This window comes from Vigna radiata, unplaced genomic scaffold (genome assembly GCF_000741045.1).
Source record: "Vigna radiata var. radiata cultivar VC1973A unplaced genomic scaffold, Vradiata_ver6 scaffold_43, whole genome shotgun sequence".
Classification (NCBI taxonomy): domain Eukaryota; kingdom Viridiplantae; phylum Streptophyta; class Magnoliopsida; order Fabales; family Fabaceae; genus Vigna; species Vigna radiata.
This window is the reverse complement of record NW_014542924.1, coordinates 264,432-279,970: the sequence shown is the minus strand read 5'-3', so window position 1 is coordinate 279,970 and position 15,539 is coordinate 264,432. Positions and strand designations below refer to the sequence as shown.

At 32.4% G+C, this 15,539-nt stretch overlaps 1 protein-coding gene across 1 annotated transcript; it reads left to right on the top strand.

Annotated features, from left to right (window-relative positions):
* Positions 1-4,326: 4,326 nt before the first annotated feature.
* Positions 4,327-8,009, top strand: LOC106752738 (UDP-xylose transporter 2). Its single transcript, XM_014634480.2, has 8 exons — positions 4,327-4,621; positions 4,723-4,862; positions 5,635-5,819; positions 5,931-5,998; positions 6,385-6,517; positions 6,853-7,014; positions 7,115-7,387; positions 7,482-8,009. Exons 2-8 carry the CDS (start codon positions 4,742-4,744, stop codon positions 7,584-7,586), a joined length of 1,047 nt encoding a protein of 348 aa, XP_014489966.1. The 5' UTR covers positions 4,327-4,621; positions 4,723-4,741; the 3' UTR covers positions 7,587-8,009.
* The last annotated feature ends 7,530 nt before the right edge of the window (positions 8,010-15,539 follow it).

Here is a 15,539-nt window from a genome sequence, read left to right as displayed (position 1 = left end):
ATCAAATGGATGTCAAGACGGNGTTTCTCAATGGCAACATTGATGAGACAATTTATATGGTGCAACCAGAAAACTTTGTGTCAGAAGAACCAAAGAATATGGTATGCAAANTGACAAAATCCATTTATGGGCTAAAACAGGCATCTCGTCAATGGTACCACAAATTTCATCAAGTTATTACCTCATTTGGTTTCGAGATAAATGTGGTTGAGGATTGTGTGTATCACAAGTTCAGTGGGAGCAGGTATATCTTCCTGGTCTTATATGTTGATGACATACTGCTTGCTACCAACAATATAGACATGTTGCACGAAACCAAGAGATTTCTTTCTAGAAATTTTGAAATGAAAGATCTTGGTGATGCTTCCTTTGTATTAGGAATTCAGATACAACGAGATAGATCTCAAAGTATTCTTGGATTATCACAGAGGAATTACATCGATAAGGTGCTTAAAAGGTTTGGTATGCAAGATTGTAAAGCAGGAGATACTCNAGTCGCTAAGGGAGACAAGTTCAGTCTTAATCAATGTCCTAAAGGAAATCTAGAAATTCAGGAAATGCAAAAGATTCCTTATGCTTCAGCAATAGGGAGTCTGATGTATGCCCAAGTATGTACGCGTNCGGATATAGCCTACATAGTTGGGGTTTTAAGCAGATATTTAAGCAATCCAGGATTGGATCATTGGAAAGCAGCAAAAAGAGTTATGAGGTATTTACAGAGGACAAAGGATTATATGCTCATGTACAGGAGATCAGACCGGTTAGAGATCACTGGATATTCTGACTCAGATTTTGCAGGATGCCAAGATAGTTTAAGATCCACTTCGGGTTACATTTTCATGTTGGCCGGTGGTGCGGTTTCTTGGCGTAGTGCTAAGCAAACCCTTACAGCTTCATCCACTATGGCTGTAGAATTTGTAGCATGCTATGAGGCATCAAATCAAGGAATATGGCTGAGAAACTTTGTCATAGGGTTGCGCATTATGGAAGGAATTGAAAGACCACTCAAGTTATACTGTGACAACAAATCAGCTGTATTATATTCTAACAACAATAGGAGTTCAAGCAAGTCAAGGCACATTGACATCAAGTTCCTAGTTGTTAAAGAAAGAGTACAGAGTGGACAGATTTCTATAGAGCACTTAAGGACAAACTCCATGTTGGCAGATCCTCTTACTAAGGGTATTACACCAAAGGTCTTTCATGAGCATGTTGCTCACATGGGTGTTTTAGCTTTTGAGGAATCTTAAGTTTAGTGGGAGTTAGTCACTTTTGTATTTGTGTTCTATGTTTGGTTTAATGTATGCATACATTGTCCTTGGACATTTTTGGTTTAATAAATATATGGTTTATTTTTATTCAAATATTACACTTTGTACGATAAGGTTATTATGTTGATCTCATTGAGATAAAATAAGGACCAGTTGAAAATAGACGTGTACAGATCACCTTCACGTAACTTTTCATGCTACACATTTCATGATGTATCCATGTCATTTGATTCTGTCAGCATTAGTGATCACTGTTGGTTTGGTTGCAATTGTTGCAATTAAAATTGTTTTGGTTCTACATGCGGATATAATCAATGGACGGGACTTCGGGATATACTCAAGGTATATAATGGCAATTTTGAGCTCATAAAGTCTGACACATTTGTAAGGATTTATATGGATATATATATTTGTGACCAGTGGGAGATTGTTAGCAATTTGGGTCACTTGTATATATATAAGTAATTATTAAATGTGTTAGGGCCATTATATTATATTAGCCAATTTAATAAAGTGATCTAATTAAGATAAATATGGCAAAGGGTATATTTGTCATGAAAGATATATTGTGTAGAGACCAGCAATAATTATAATTTGTTGAAGGGGCCAATTTATATTTATTGAAATAAAAGAAACCGTTAGAGGTTAATTAAGGGGTCATGGTCCCCATCTGAGAGCATAAGATTCATTCCTGTTTATTTCTCTTTATCCCCATCAGAAGAGAAAATTTAGAGGGAACTAAGGGTGCTCTACAGAGGGAAGATCAGATACCATTTTCAGGTTGATTAATTATTCCCAATGTCCAATTCAGGTACGCTTCCATTCTATTATTATAGAAATATTGAGAACTGCTTTGATTGTAGAATTTAATGCATGTGGTTTATTGCTCTTTATTGTGAATCTCTGAATCATAAATTCTAACAGTTATATGCCTCGGTTGGCGCCTAACCGATGCTAGAAAGCTTTTCTGCCTCGGTACAACTGATACTCGACGTAGTAGACCTGATTGCAGTGTGCCCTGGTTTTACTTTATGGCTCGATTTCTGACTTAACAACTGATACTCGACATAGTAGACCTAATTGCAGTGTACCCTGGTTTAGGGTTGAAAAAAAAACCTGTATCCGTGGGCATATGCGATAAAATCCGCTTTGGGTATTTAGTACTCGTCGGTAAGAGGTATCCTCGGATAGCGGAAAGCGGGTATTTTAATATCTACTTGTTAACGGGTCGGGTTTGGATATCGCACTATCCATACTCGCAGATACTTGAAAAATAAAATTACAATTTTATTTATTAGTTTTTTTTTAATTTTTTATTTAGACTTTTTTTTTACAATATGAAATAAAATTGGATCAAAGTCCAAATTTTTTTATTTTTACAATCTAAAATAAAATTGTGCCAAAGTCCAAACTTTTTTAAGGTTTCTTTTCAAAATGTACTTACACCAATTAACTGATAAGTAACCAATCCTTTCAATATTATCAATATAAAACTCCTTACTTTTTTGTTGAAATTTTCCACACAGCTTTTACGGAAAATATTTTGTTTCGGCTTTTAAATATTATTCTTTTGTTTTTGTCTTTAAGATAAATTATATATTTTTAGTCGTTATACTAATCATGTAAAATATTATTTTTATCATACAGAATATAATTTTTACATGTTATTTATTAAAAAAATTCATATTTAAGAGAAATCATTTATCAGAAATTAATGTAATTTCAAGAATAGATTATTTGAAGTTTGTTTTATTTAAAAAGTTTACTCTTAAACATCCGAAAAATACTTTAGATTTATTTCAAACCTTATTATATTAATAAAATTAAATAACTTTATAATATTTTCTATAAACAAATAATTAAAATTAATATATATAATTCTAATAAATTTTATTTATTTTTGTTTTTCCTTAATGCTTTTATTCTTTTTTTCTAATTTTCTTTGTTCAAAACTTACTCCTAACTCTCAGAGAAAAAATATATTTAGTTTAACGATAAATTATTCTTACAAAATATAAAATATATTTAATCTTTTAAATTATATTTCTCTCACAATTTTCATTTTCTTTTATATCATAAATTATAAAGATAAATTAGATATATAATTTAGTTTAATCATAAAACTAATTTTTTAAATAATTTAAATATATTATATATTCAAATTATTTAAAAAATTATTATATGATTAAACTAAATTATATATCTAATTTGTCTTTATAATTTATGATGTAAAAGAAAATGAAAGATTATTTTTAACTATGATACCATATAATACAATATATTCAAAATATTTCTCATCAATAATTTCATGTCATTTTTTATTTTTTAATAAAATAAATATAATAATTATGAGATTAAATAATAGATAATGAATAATGATTAAATAATCAATATTAAACAATTTATGTTGTCATGTTAAAAACCTAAATAGAAGACTGGATGAAAATTAGATTGTCAAGTAAGTAATAATTCAAAATTATAATTATAAGATTAAATAAAATATGTATAATAAGATATTATATCTCTTTATACATTTATATACATAATACAATTTTTAATTTATAGATAATGTATAAATAATAATTTCATGTCAACCCGCTTATAAATCAATTACAACATAAAAATACACCTGGTGACAAATTTTTAATAAAGTTAACTGAACTACAAGTTCAATTTCTTTAAACCGAACTAAAAAATAGTATAACTTAGTTTTTAGTACAAGTAGTTTAGTTTTTATAGTATAAAAAAATATAGATAAACTAAAGTTCAGTTACATTATAACTATGCCCAGCCCTAAGTAAATGAATGGTTATATAAAAAAAATAAAAATAAAAATAAAAACTTGTGTAAATTATTTATGGATACAAGGTAACATCAACAAAGGTGCATCACCATCCACCATTTTTTAGGTAAAAAATAAGAAGTAAGCAATATAAAACCAAGAATATTTTAGTAAAGTTCCAAACACATGTAATGTTTATTATTAATTAGCTTTTGAACATTAAAATTAAGTCTTTCTTTCTCTCCGTAAATGTAACTAACAAGAAGAAGAAAAAAAAGAAACACCTTCTCATTTGCATTTTAGCTCTTACATCTGTGCCATCAATGCCACCTTCCTCCATTTCGGATTTTCCAATTCAATTCACTTTTTATTTTAATTCTCATTCATGTTCCATTTTACTACACCACGCTTTACCTCTGCATGCGTGTTAATCATTGAGTTCATCCGTTCCTGCAAACTTCCGTAACTCCAGAATTGTAGGTTTTCCACAATCATCAGATCCAAGAGCTTTTTCTCACAATCCGTTGACACCCATTTTGTTTCACTCCCAATATCAGATCTTCCTCGTGTAAAGTTTTCCAACGTGTTGTGTTATTTTCGCTTCATTATCTTCTGCAATATTTGGACATTTTTGCTTCATTGTGCTCCTTTCTGTTTTGATTTGTTTAGGGCAACAACAAAGGAAAAGATGGGCGAGGGAGAGAAATTTCAATTGGGAACTATTGGCGCATTGAGTTTGTCAGTGGTGTCATCGGTGTCGATTGTGATTTGCAATAAAACGTTGATGAGTTCATTGCGTTTCATTTTCGGTAAGTTCATAAAGGATTTGGTTCTTTGCAAACTGATAGAAATTACCAATTATTTGTCTCTGTATGTTATTGTTGACAATTACAGTGAGTTTGCTCTCATCTATAACTCGTTCAATTTTTTCATAATTTAATAAGATGATACCATGGCAAATCGTTATTTGAGGTATTGTTGAGAAATGTGTCTGTATTTAGTGTTCGTTTCAAATTGGATTCATTCTAAAGGAGAATTTTAATGGAGAAAAAAAAATGAATAAAACAATATCTTTTTTGTTTAGTTTGAGAAAACATACTTGTTTTAACTTCTAATTAAAAATTATGAGATTATTTTTAAATATTTACGCAGGAATAGGTGAAAGGATTTGTGTTTTCTCTGTCTTTTATTTTCTCTATTTAACTATGCAAATCCTTTAATGTACCAAACAAATTAACACAAGATGATTTTTTGTGAATAAGAGTGAAAAGGCAAGAAAGGAAACAATGAAAGTATTTGCAAATTAAATAAATGTATCATTATTTTCTCTAATCATGAACACATATGTAAAATCATGTAAAAAATAGGGTAATTATTGTGAAAATAGGAAATGAAAATAGAAAATTCTTTAACCAAAAGACACTAAAAAGGTGATAATTTTTAAAGGATAAAAAGAGTTCTAATTAGAAGTTTAGATACCTATATATAATCTTTTATGCCTTCAATTCAAGTGAAAATTACTTGTTAGAAGTGTAATATCTTAGTTGAGGTTTTTATACATGTCCTTGGATTTTCATGCAGCTACAACTTTGACAAGTTGGCATCTTTTTGTAACATTTTGTTCGCTTCATGTGGCTCTTAAATTGAGATTTTTTGAGCACAAACCATTAGAGAAGAAAATGGTGATGGGATTTGGAGTTCTAAATGGAATTTCTATTGGACTTTTAAATTTGAGTTTGGGCTTCAATTCTGTCGGGTTCTATCAGGTGATGATGCATGTTCTTTCTTTATGTTTTGTCATGTGTCATTTTGATTTTTGTTCTTTAAGCAGCTTTTTTCAAGGTTTTTTGACACAAGCTCTTTGTATTTGCATTCAGATGACTAAGCTGGCAATCATCCCATGTACTATTCTATTAGAGATCCTTTTTCTTGGAAAGAAGTTCAGGTCTTGTTTAGTCTTTTAATCTCTTTAAATATTTATACTTTTAGTAACTTGTGTAAGTTTCATTAAATAATTATTTTGCGTAGCTATCTTTTAACATTGTTCCTTTCTTCCTTTGTTAACTTTTAAGAAACTAGTTCATTAGTGATTTATAATTAATTTCAAGTCATGTGTCTTTTATATGATTGTCAAGATGTTAGGCCTCTTGTTGACCTTTCTAGCATCTCAGAAATTTGAAGGCATTTATTAGTTCCATTGGCTTGTTATTTTGTCCTCAACTATTATTGATGTTACCCTTATCCATTATTCAGGATTTGTTTTATTTATGCCACTGTAATAATTAATAATTGATAATAATTTGAATTGTATTCATTGTTTTATTTTTGCAGTAAAAGAATACAATTTTCTCTTGTGATCCTCCTTGTGGGTGTTGGAATTGCTACAATTACTGATTTGCAGCTTAATGCTTTGGGAGCTTTCTTGTCCTTGCTAGCAATCATTACAACATGTGTTGCTCAGATTGTATCCTTAAAGAAATTTTCAGTCCTCTTAACTACTCAATTTCTGAAGCAATATAATACTTTTCAAAATCAAATTAAAGAATATTTTTTGTGATGTAGATTACATGCATTAATTGTTAGTATTTTCAAACTAATTTTCATAACAATGCCACATAAAATATATCATTAAGTGTATGATTGTTTCTCCATAATAATTACATAACAAATAAACATGTCAATCTATGTTTCATTTATCATGTGAAAAGATAGATTTCTTTTAGATTAATGCAACTTCTATTTATATATATTTTTGTAATTTAGTGTTGATGTGTTGAAATCTTAATTAGTCCCTTTCAGATGACAAATACCATACAGAAGAAGTTTAAGGTTTCTTCTACCCAACTTCTGTATCAATCATGTATATATCAAGCAGCTACATTGTTAATCTCCGGACCATATTTGGATAAATTTCTGACAAACCTAAATGTTTTTTCTTTCAAATACACTACAAAAGTGACGGTGAGATTTAAACAGTCGACATGTGTGCTTACTTTTAAACATAAATTATTTCTTAATTAATGTACTTTCAATTTTTTTATTTTTATTTTTTGCATTGTAGATTGTCATTATTCTTTCATGTCTGATCTCTATCGCGGTGAATTTTAGTACATTTCTTGTAATTGGAAAGACATCTCCAGTGACCTATCAGGTTCTTGGACATCTAAAGACATGTCTTGTATTGGCTTTTGGATATATTATTGTCCATGATCCTTTCAGTTGGAGGAACATATTGGGAATTATGGTAGCTATGGTTGGGATGATTATATATTCCTACTGTTGTGTTCTTGAGAGTCAACAAAAACCAGTCGAAGGTGCTGGTCAAGTGTCACAGGTTTGTTTTATGTCAGTTTTCATGTTCTTGTGTTTTTTGTCTCGGTCATGGACTAAAATTTTCGCTGTGTTTCGTCACTGTCTATTATTTTCAGGCAAGAGACAACAATGAAACCGAGACTCTCATTAACGTGGAAAATTCAAGTGCAATTTTGAACAAAAGACCTCCTGTCTGGAACAAAGATAAAGACAAAAACTAAAACTCTCTATGAACTTTCCAAATCATCATTAATTACAAAAAATATAGGCTTATAGAGGAATTTATACTCTTAATTAGGAAGATTTTCCCACTTAAATCTCAACATGTATGAATTGTTTCACATGTTACTATCAGCTTAAGCATTACATATAGCCAACCGACCACCAGTGAGGGAAAAATACATGGTCACGTCTACGTTATGATCAATAAATACAACTCGAAAAATATTAACTAGATATTTTCCACACACATGTATATCAAAAATTCATTGTTGGAAGATGACACAGTGTAAGATTTAAAAGGAGTTGCTAGCAAAAACACTTAGTTATCAACAGAAACCATTCTGGATTAGAAAAGGAGATGGATAATCCAATCTTTTGTTGTTCTCTTAATTATATACATTGGGGTCAAATTTTAACTATTTCAATTATTTAGATATATAGTATGAGACTACAATGTATCTATACTGTCTATTTTATTGGTTAATTGAATACGATATCATTTATAAATCTATTTTGTGTGTGTTGTCGATGTGTATAGTCTTTTCTCAATTACATGCATTAGTTTTTATAGAGAATGATAATCTTTTTGAATTGGAATAAATTTCTATCAATAAAATTTGAAGGAGGAAAAAAAACATAAATAATGACTTCAGTATAATAAATTGACATATCTCAGTAAAATAAAAAGAGTTATAATTTTAGTATAAAAAATTTAATTTCGTTTTTATTCAAAATTTGTTAATGGTGAAAATAATTGAATATCTACAATATTACTATGTTACTAAAATAAAATATTTCATATTTAATAATCCAAACCAAATACTCTGAGTATACATAATATAATATAGTTGTGAACGTCCAATTTCATCATAATAAATAAATTTATTATATATATATATATATATATATATATATATATATATTTTATTGTATGCGTTTTTATTTTATACTTAATTTTGGTCTTTTCTTTTAGGAGTATTATTTTTATTTATTCACAAATGTCTTGTTTTAAAAATCATAAAAATAATATATTTTTCTTATTTATTTTGGTGTTTGAACAATTACTCGCATCATCTACACTCATTTCTAAATAATTCAAATAAAGATAACAAATAAATATAAAATTATTAGAAATTAAAATTTTGAAAGAAATACATTTAGAAAATAAGAAAAAAAAGTTATCTTTTTTATATTTTAAAAGTATGAGTACTTGTGTGATCATTTGCGTCGTCATAATGCTTAATACTTTTTTAATCCTAAATAATTAAATAATGTTTTAAAAGTATGAGTACTCGTGTGACCATCGCGTCGACCTAGTATGTATTACCTTCATTTTCTCAATCATGTAGTCCTTCATCGGCTTTACCATAATTTGAGACCTTTTTTCAGCTTATGTTATCTTCCAACTTTCTTAGTTTAACTCCACCTCAAATGATATAATCATTTCTTTCATTTGATGTCCTACTTCTTTGACTTGAATCTGAGCCTCCCTCAACCTTTTTAAAGCCTCTTGGGTATCTATGTTGACTTCCTCATAAAGATGTCACTAATGTTCTCCTGTTTCCAATGTTGTGTTCCTTTCCTTCACCCGAATGGCTAAACTTTATGTTTTCTACTGCAAGATCTTACTTTATTCAAAACGTGTAATACCACCATTATGTTAAGTTGTCTTTCAAACCAATCATCGCTCAGCCGACAATGAAGGACAATCCTAGGATCTAGAGACTAACAAAAGTGAAAGGAATAAGAGATCAAAATGCTAGATTAATGAAGGAACTACAAAACACACACAACGATTTTATAGACATGTAAACAATAAAAGAGGAAAAGGCATAAACAGTTGAGAAGATCCTTTGAAGCCAAAGAGCCGAAAGGGATTACATGTTTCAAATAAAGTAAGATCTTGCAGCAACAAGCACAAAGTTAGTCGTGTGGGTGAAGGAAATGAACAACACATTAGAAGCAGGAAAACATTGGCGACATCTTTATGAGAAAGTTAAAATAGATAAACAAGAAGCTTTAAAAAGGTTGAGGGAGGCTCAAATTCAAGTCAAAGAAGTGGGACATCAAATGAAAGAAATGGTTATATCATTTGAGGTGGAGTTAATCCAAGAATGTTGGAAGATAACAGAAGCTAAAGAAAGGCATCAAACTGTGGTAAAGCATATGAATGAGTACGTGATTGAGAAAAACAAAGGTAATAAGTAATAGGTTAACATGGATGATCATACGAGTACTTATACCTTTAAAACATTATTTAATCATTTAGGGAAAAAGAAGGGTATTAAGCACCAGGACAATGCAAACAATCACATGAGTATTCATACCTTTAAAATGTAAAAATATTTTTTTTCTTATGAGTGTACTGTAACGCCCCAAATTCCAAGGTGTCACGGGTTATTCAAAAACTGGTAAATTTCAAACTTTAACATAGTGCGAAAATGTATTTTTCAAAAACCTCAACATTTATCGTGCATAATTTGTTCAAAACATAATAGTTCAAAAACTCTTATCCAATGGAAATAAAATAACTCCAAATACATTATCTTTAAATTTCAAATGCACTTTAAATAAAATTCCACGCCTGTTCCTCATCATCTCTTGAATCTATCATGCCTCAGCACCATCTGTAACATCATTTCATCAAGTATAACACATTATACTATCATCGTCAATAATATCATTCACAACACACAAACACAAACATGTATGGGGTAAACTACCGATAAAACAATCATAATAACGATATAAACATATTGATTATATCAACAATAATCAAACACCTCACACATAGTAGTAATATCAAGATTCCTAAACCTCTAACATAACAATTCAATCACAATGAATTACTCAATCCTTTATCATCAATCCTCAATCCTTGATCTTTAACCCTCGACGTCGTCACTAACATCTAACACATAGATCCTTGGTCTATCCACTCCTTAGCACCTATGTTAACTACTTACTATAACTATTATAGTAATATCGCTAACACATAGCATCACCTAGAGCATTTCAAATACCATGATCAATATCATAGATACATCACCATCGTGACTATCCAAATCATGAACAACACCATGAGCATCACTGTATTGTTGGAAAACAGGTAGGCTTAATTTTACACAAGAGGGGGCGGGGGTGAATTGGTGAGTTTTCAAAATCAGAATCTTTTTAAAATCTTTAAAGCAAAGTTGAAAACTTTACAAGTCTTTCTTGAAACGCAAGTAATGAATTTTGTGTGCAGCAGAAAATCGTAGTTGACTACGCAGATATTACAGTCGACTGAAAATAAAAGAGCAAGGATAGAGAAATCAAACACTGGTTTTTCTACTGGTTCGGCCAACAATGCCTACATCTAGTGTCCTTCCAACCCAGGAAGCAAATGCACTATAATGGTCAAGGTTTTTACAACAAGAAATTTATAGAAGACCTCCACGTCAAAAATATAAATCTCCTCTCTAACCCTTTAACCAAAATATAGGCATACAACACAGCAAGACTTGTAGCAAGATGTCTCCTCTCCTACAATCCGCCAAACACCACTTTGAACAATCCTTAAAGTGAACCAGACTCCACGAGTCCATCCTTTGTAGTCACAACAGGTACACATAGCAATCTTCAAGGATGCCAAGCCAAATCTTGATCAAACCATATGCACCTTCACTGTGCAGAATACGATCAAGCAATAAGTGGACATACAATCTCCTTTTGAATCTCTTTCAAGAAAGATCACCATGGTCTTCTTAGAGAATTCTTGGAGCTCTATAAACCAGAGATATCTGAAACAGAATATAAAAATGTTAGAGATCATCAAAAGTCTCTGAACAATTTCGTGTTCAGACTATTTATAGAATTCTGTTAAACAGACGCTCTCATAGTCGAATAAACTACTAATCCAATCGATTATGTTAAGACAGTTATAACAGTTAAGTCAGACCAGTAGCATACAGTCAACCAAAATAAATTCTCATTCAATACAGTTGACTCTCAATCAATGCTCAACTAACTTTTGAAAATATAGTCGTTAGTATATATGAGCATAACATAATTTCAAAGCAAACAACTAATGCAATCGAATGTGTGGCGCATTGTTAAGTCCCTCTCAAGTGTACCAGATCGTTATCAAGTAATATAAAATGGGTAAGTCCAAGTATCGTTTCCCAAAGGACTCTTAGGCCTTAACTTTCATGTAAACCAATCGCATAAGACTTGAGAAAAGAATTAAATTTGAGTTTTTGAATGCAAGACAAAATTAAATATGCAAATGCAGTGAATCAATGGTTTAGGAAAAACTGTGGATGAATGGTGTTGTTGAGGTTTACAATTTCATCTTATCCACTCCCCTATATTTACTCTTGTTATTTAATTCGCTTGTTTATCCAATTGCCATGCAAACTTTCTTGATCTACCCTTAACCCAATCCCTTGGTGAAAAGAGCCTATTACTAATTACCGGCTTGCTATCCCTAGCCTCCCCTAGTAATTAATAATACATGATAAACAAAAGCAAAATACAATTGATCGTCCTACCCCTATCCCTAGGCGGTATTAGCATAATCAAGGAATTCCCCCCAGTTCATGACATCACTGTACGTTCCCGTATCAATAAAGACAAACAACAATTATCGAATGAGTTAAGCGACAAAAGCATTAAATACAGGTAAGGAACCCAAAAATTGATAAATCAAGCATATGCAAGCATATAAAATAAATAATAATTTGGATATATGAGAGTTTCAAAAGATTACATTGTTCCCCAACAACAAAGCGTTTAGTTCACCATAATCATGGTGAACTAGATGAATTGAATGGAAAGAATGAAAAGATAAACCCTAGATTTGGTAGATTAAGGCTCCCACATCCAAAATCCTCCTCCAAGGGGTGAAAAAAGTGTTGTGCCATCTTCCTCTGCCAAAAGATTGAGTTTTGATTCGCACAGGGGCTATATATAGGCCAAAAAGATAACAGAATTGAGCCAAATAAAAACAGAAAACCGCTCAGCGGCTAATTAAACCGCTCAGCAGTTTCCCTCTAATCGTAGGACTGCTCAGCGCCCAAAACTGTCGCTCAGCGCCAAAAACTGACCGCTCAGTGCCTAAAACTACCGCTCAGCGGTTTGGTCAACTTTTCTAGTTGACTGGTTGACTTTTCTGGTTGACTGGTTGACTTTTCTGCATTCTGGTTGACTTTTCTACACTGCAACCATTTGATCTTCAACCTTTCTTTCAATTCATTCCAAAAACCTACAAAAATAAAGGGAAACCAAGCATAAAACCAAGAAAACCAACTTTTACTCTCTTATTCTCTAACTTAATAAAAATGCATGATTTCAAGCTAATTCTAAGCCATAAAGGGTGTGATTTACTATCAAAATTAAGTATGAAGATAACAGTTTTTCAACTGTTATCACGCACACAATCGACTTCGACATGTCAAAGCAAATTGAAATTCTTTTCTTCTCAAAATCTATACAAAGACTTTAGCATAGTCGATTCAATTAATATTGGAGTCGACTTTACTACAGCTTTGTCACACAGTTATAAGTTCACAAAAGCGCTTGTGGTTTTCATGCTTAAAAACAAGTGTAATGCATCCAGACATGATGTAACATGTAAAAGCTCAATGAGTATGCATATACACAACAATATAGCACAGAAACATGTTCAACACATATATTAAACAATCAACATAAGAACATGTATCAAGACAACAACATATGTGTGTTATTAAGCAATGTGTTGTCATCACAAAAAACTAGAGTGATATAGATATTGTGTTGTCAACAATCTCAACAATCTCCCCTTTTTTTGATGATGCACAACCATGATTAGTAACCAACCATGTTTGTACAATCAGATACAAAACAGAGTTAACAAAAGGATATAAAACAGTTCAAATACTCTGCATGTAACATAATTGTCAACACCCAATTTTGCCCGGATGGTGAAAAATGTGTTTTATTGGCTTTTTATTGTTTTCCTTTTATTTTTTATTTTACTCTATTGTTTTATTCTATTTTACTNTATTTAGATTTTGGTTTTTAATTCAATTTTTATATGCATTTTGTTTTAATAGAGTTAATTAATTAAGNTAATTGAAAATTAAATTAAAAATAAAATAAAATTGAATTAAAAAATACATAATACGAAAATAAAAAACGTGGGAAGAAGGGGTGATAAGGAGGCGTGTGTTGGAGGATAGGGGACAGGAGGGTGAGCTGGCAAAAGGGGAAAAACATAATTTGGAATTGGGGGGGGGGGGATTTTGAGAGAGAAAACGGTTAGAGGATTTTGGAAANGGAGAGAGCATCAGAAGGGTGAAGCTGAGCAGAAAAGGGGGAACAAATTAACCAAGCAGAGGAAGAAGGGACCAGAGGAGTCATTCGGATTGTAGCTGCCACCGGCGACACCAGAGGATTGGCCAGAACTCCGAGAGGTAAATTTTGTTCACTTGTTTCTGTGATGAAGGTTTCCATACTATATTGCATTTTTCATCTTTTTAAGCTTAATGTTGCTNTGTTGAATATGGAAGTGTGGTGAGTGTTGTGCTTTTGTTCTCCATCATCGCCCAATATTTTAGTTCTCTGCCATACTTCGTCTACCCTCCGACATCCAAAGCCATCAAATGACNNCTCATTCGGCCATTAACTTTCCCTTGATTGTCCTGTTTCTAATATNGGCTTATAGTTTTTATTGAGCACAAAAACATAATAGACAAAAGCAAATTCAAACAATCCCTCAACCCCTCATACCCATCACACCTACACCAACAACGCCACCTCTGTCTCAGTCCAGCTCGTTTTACANTCATTTGACCCTGAAAATTGGAAAAGATGAAGAGCACCAATCANGACCTATTCAAACCCACAAGTGTTGGTGTTTGTANCNTTCGCTGCAACNGGTAGAAACTCTCGCTCTCGGAGTTGTGCCGAATTGGAGGAAAGGAACTATTTATCCTCATGGCTGTAATCGGTCATCAANGANGGCNATGATAGTGAANCGCCCTGCTGGTGGTGGCCGCGGGATGAGTTGCANGAGTGAGAACGTTTCNTTCTCGCTTGCGGAGACGAACTAGGAGCAGGGCCATGATGTTGCAATCAGACGTTGTCCCAGTAATGTTTGTTGTTACCGGCGGGGCTATTGATGGTGATAATAGAGGGTAGCTGTGACTCNGGTGGCGAAAGCTGACCGGAGCAGGGTGCACGCGCAAGGGTTTTTATGGCGNGATGGTGCATTGGTTTTGTTGATCGGAGTGGTGGTGGTCGATGACGTTCTTGGTAGTGACCGGCGTCTCTGATAATACCTCTGATGGCCAGAGACAGTGGCTGTTAGATGGAGGTGATGGTGTTCGAACCCCAACTTTTGCTGATCTTCGTTCCCGTGAGAATGACTGTCNCCGGCGAAGGTATGGATGGTGTCGGAGGGCTTGTTGCGGCGACTGGTCCGGTTGTCTGGGGCGGCGACGAGCATTGGGCGACAGTGGTCTCGAGGTTCCTGGCTGGAAACAAGAAAGTCCCTGAGTTGGGAGCTTGGTAAATGTCCAAGGTTTAGAAGAACCCCTATAGGGGTTTCTGTTTTTTAGGGTTAGGTAATGTTTGGACTCATCTCGGGCCACACACAAAAAAAAAGGGAACCTCTATCTCGTAACCCCTGTTTTACCTTCCATCACCCTTTTCGTTTGGGCTTGGGCCCAATCTGATTTAAGTTTAAGTTTTCCCTTGTGCAGTCTCCATTTTCCCTTTCACCACGTCCTTTCCATTTGGGCTTAGGCCCAATTTATTATTAAAAGAAAATTTGGTTTAAACATCCTATAATTATTTAAACTCACTTGTTTTATTATTTATGTTAGTAGTAAAAATTAAAAATAAAATAAAAATATTTTGAAAAGGTTTAAGCACACGTGCGACCGCTCGCGTAGGCCTTGTGCTGAAAATCTTTTCCTTTTCTTTTA

What these genes read in the sequence shown, in the direction of transcription:
- LOC106752738 (XM_014634480.2), top strand. Translation starts at nt 4,742, where the DNA reads ATGGGCGAGGGAGAGAAATTTCAATTGGGAACTATTGGCGCATTGAGT. An exon ending in CAACATGTGTTGCTCAGATT is followed by an intron (nt 6,518 to 6,852) that starts GTATCCTTAAAG and finishes AGTCCCTTTCAG; the next exon opens with ATGACAAATACCATACAGAA. An exon ending in AATACACTACAAAAGTGACG is followed by an intron (nt 7,015 to 7,114) that starts GTGAGATTTAAA and finishes TTTGCATTGTAG; the next exon opens with ATTGTCATTATTCTTTCATG.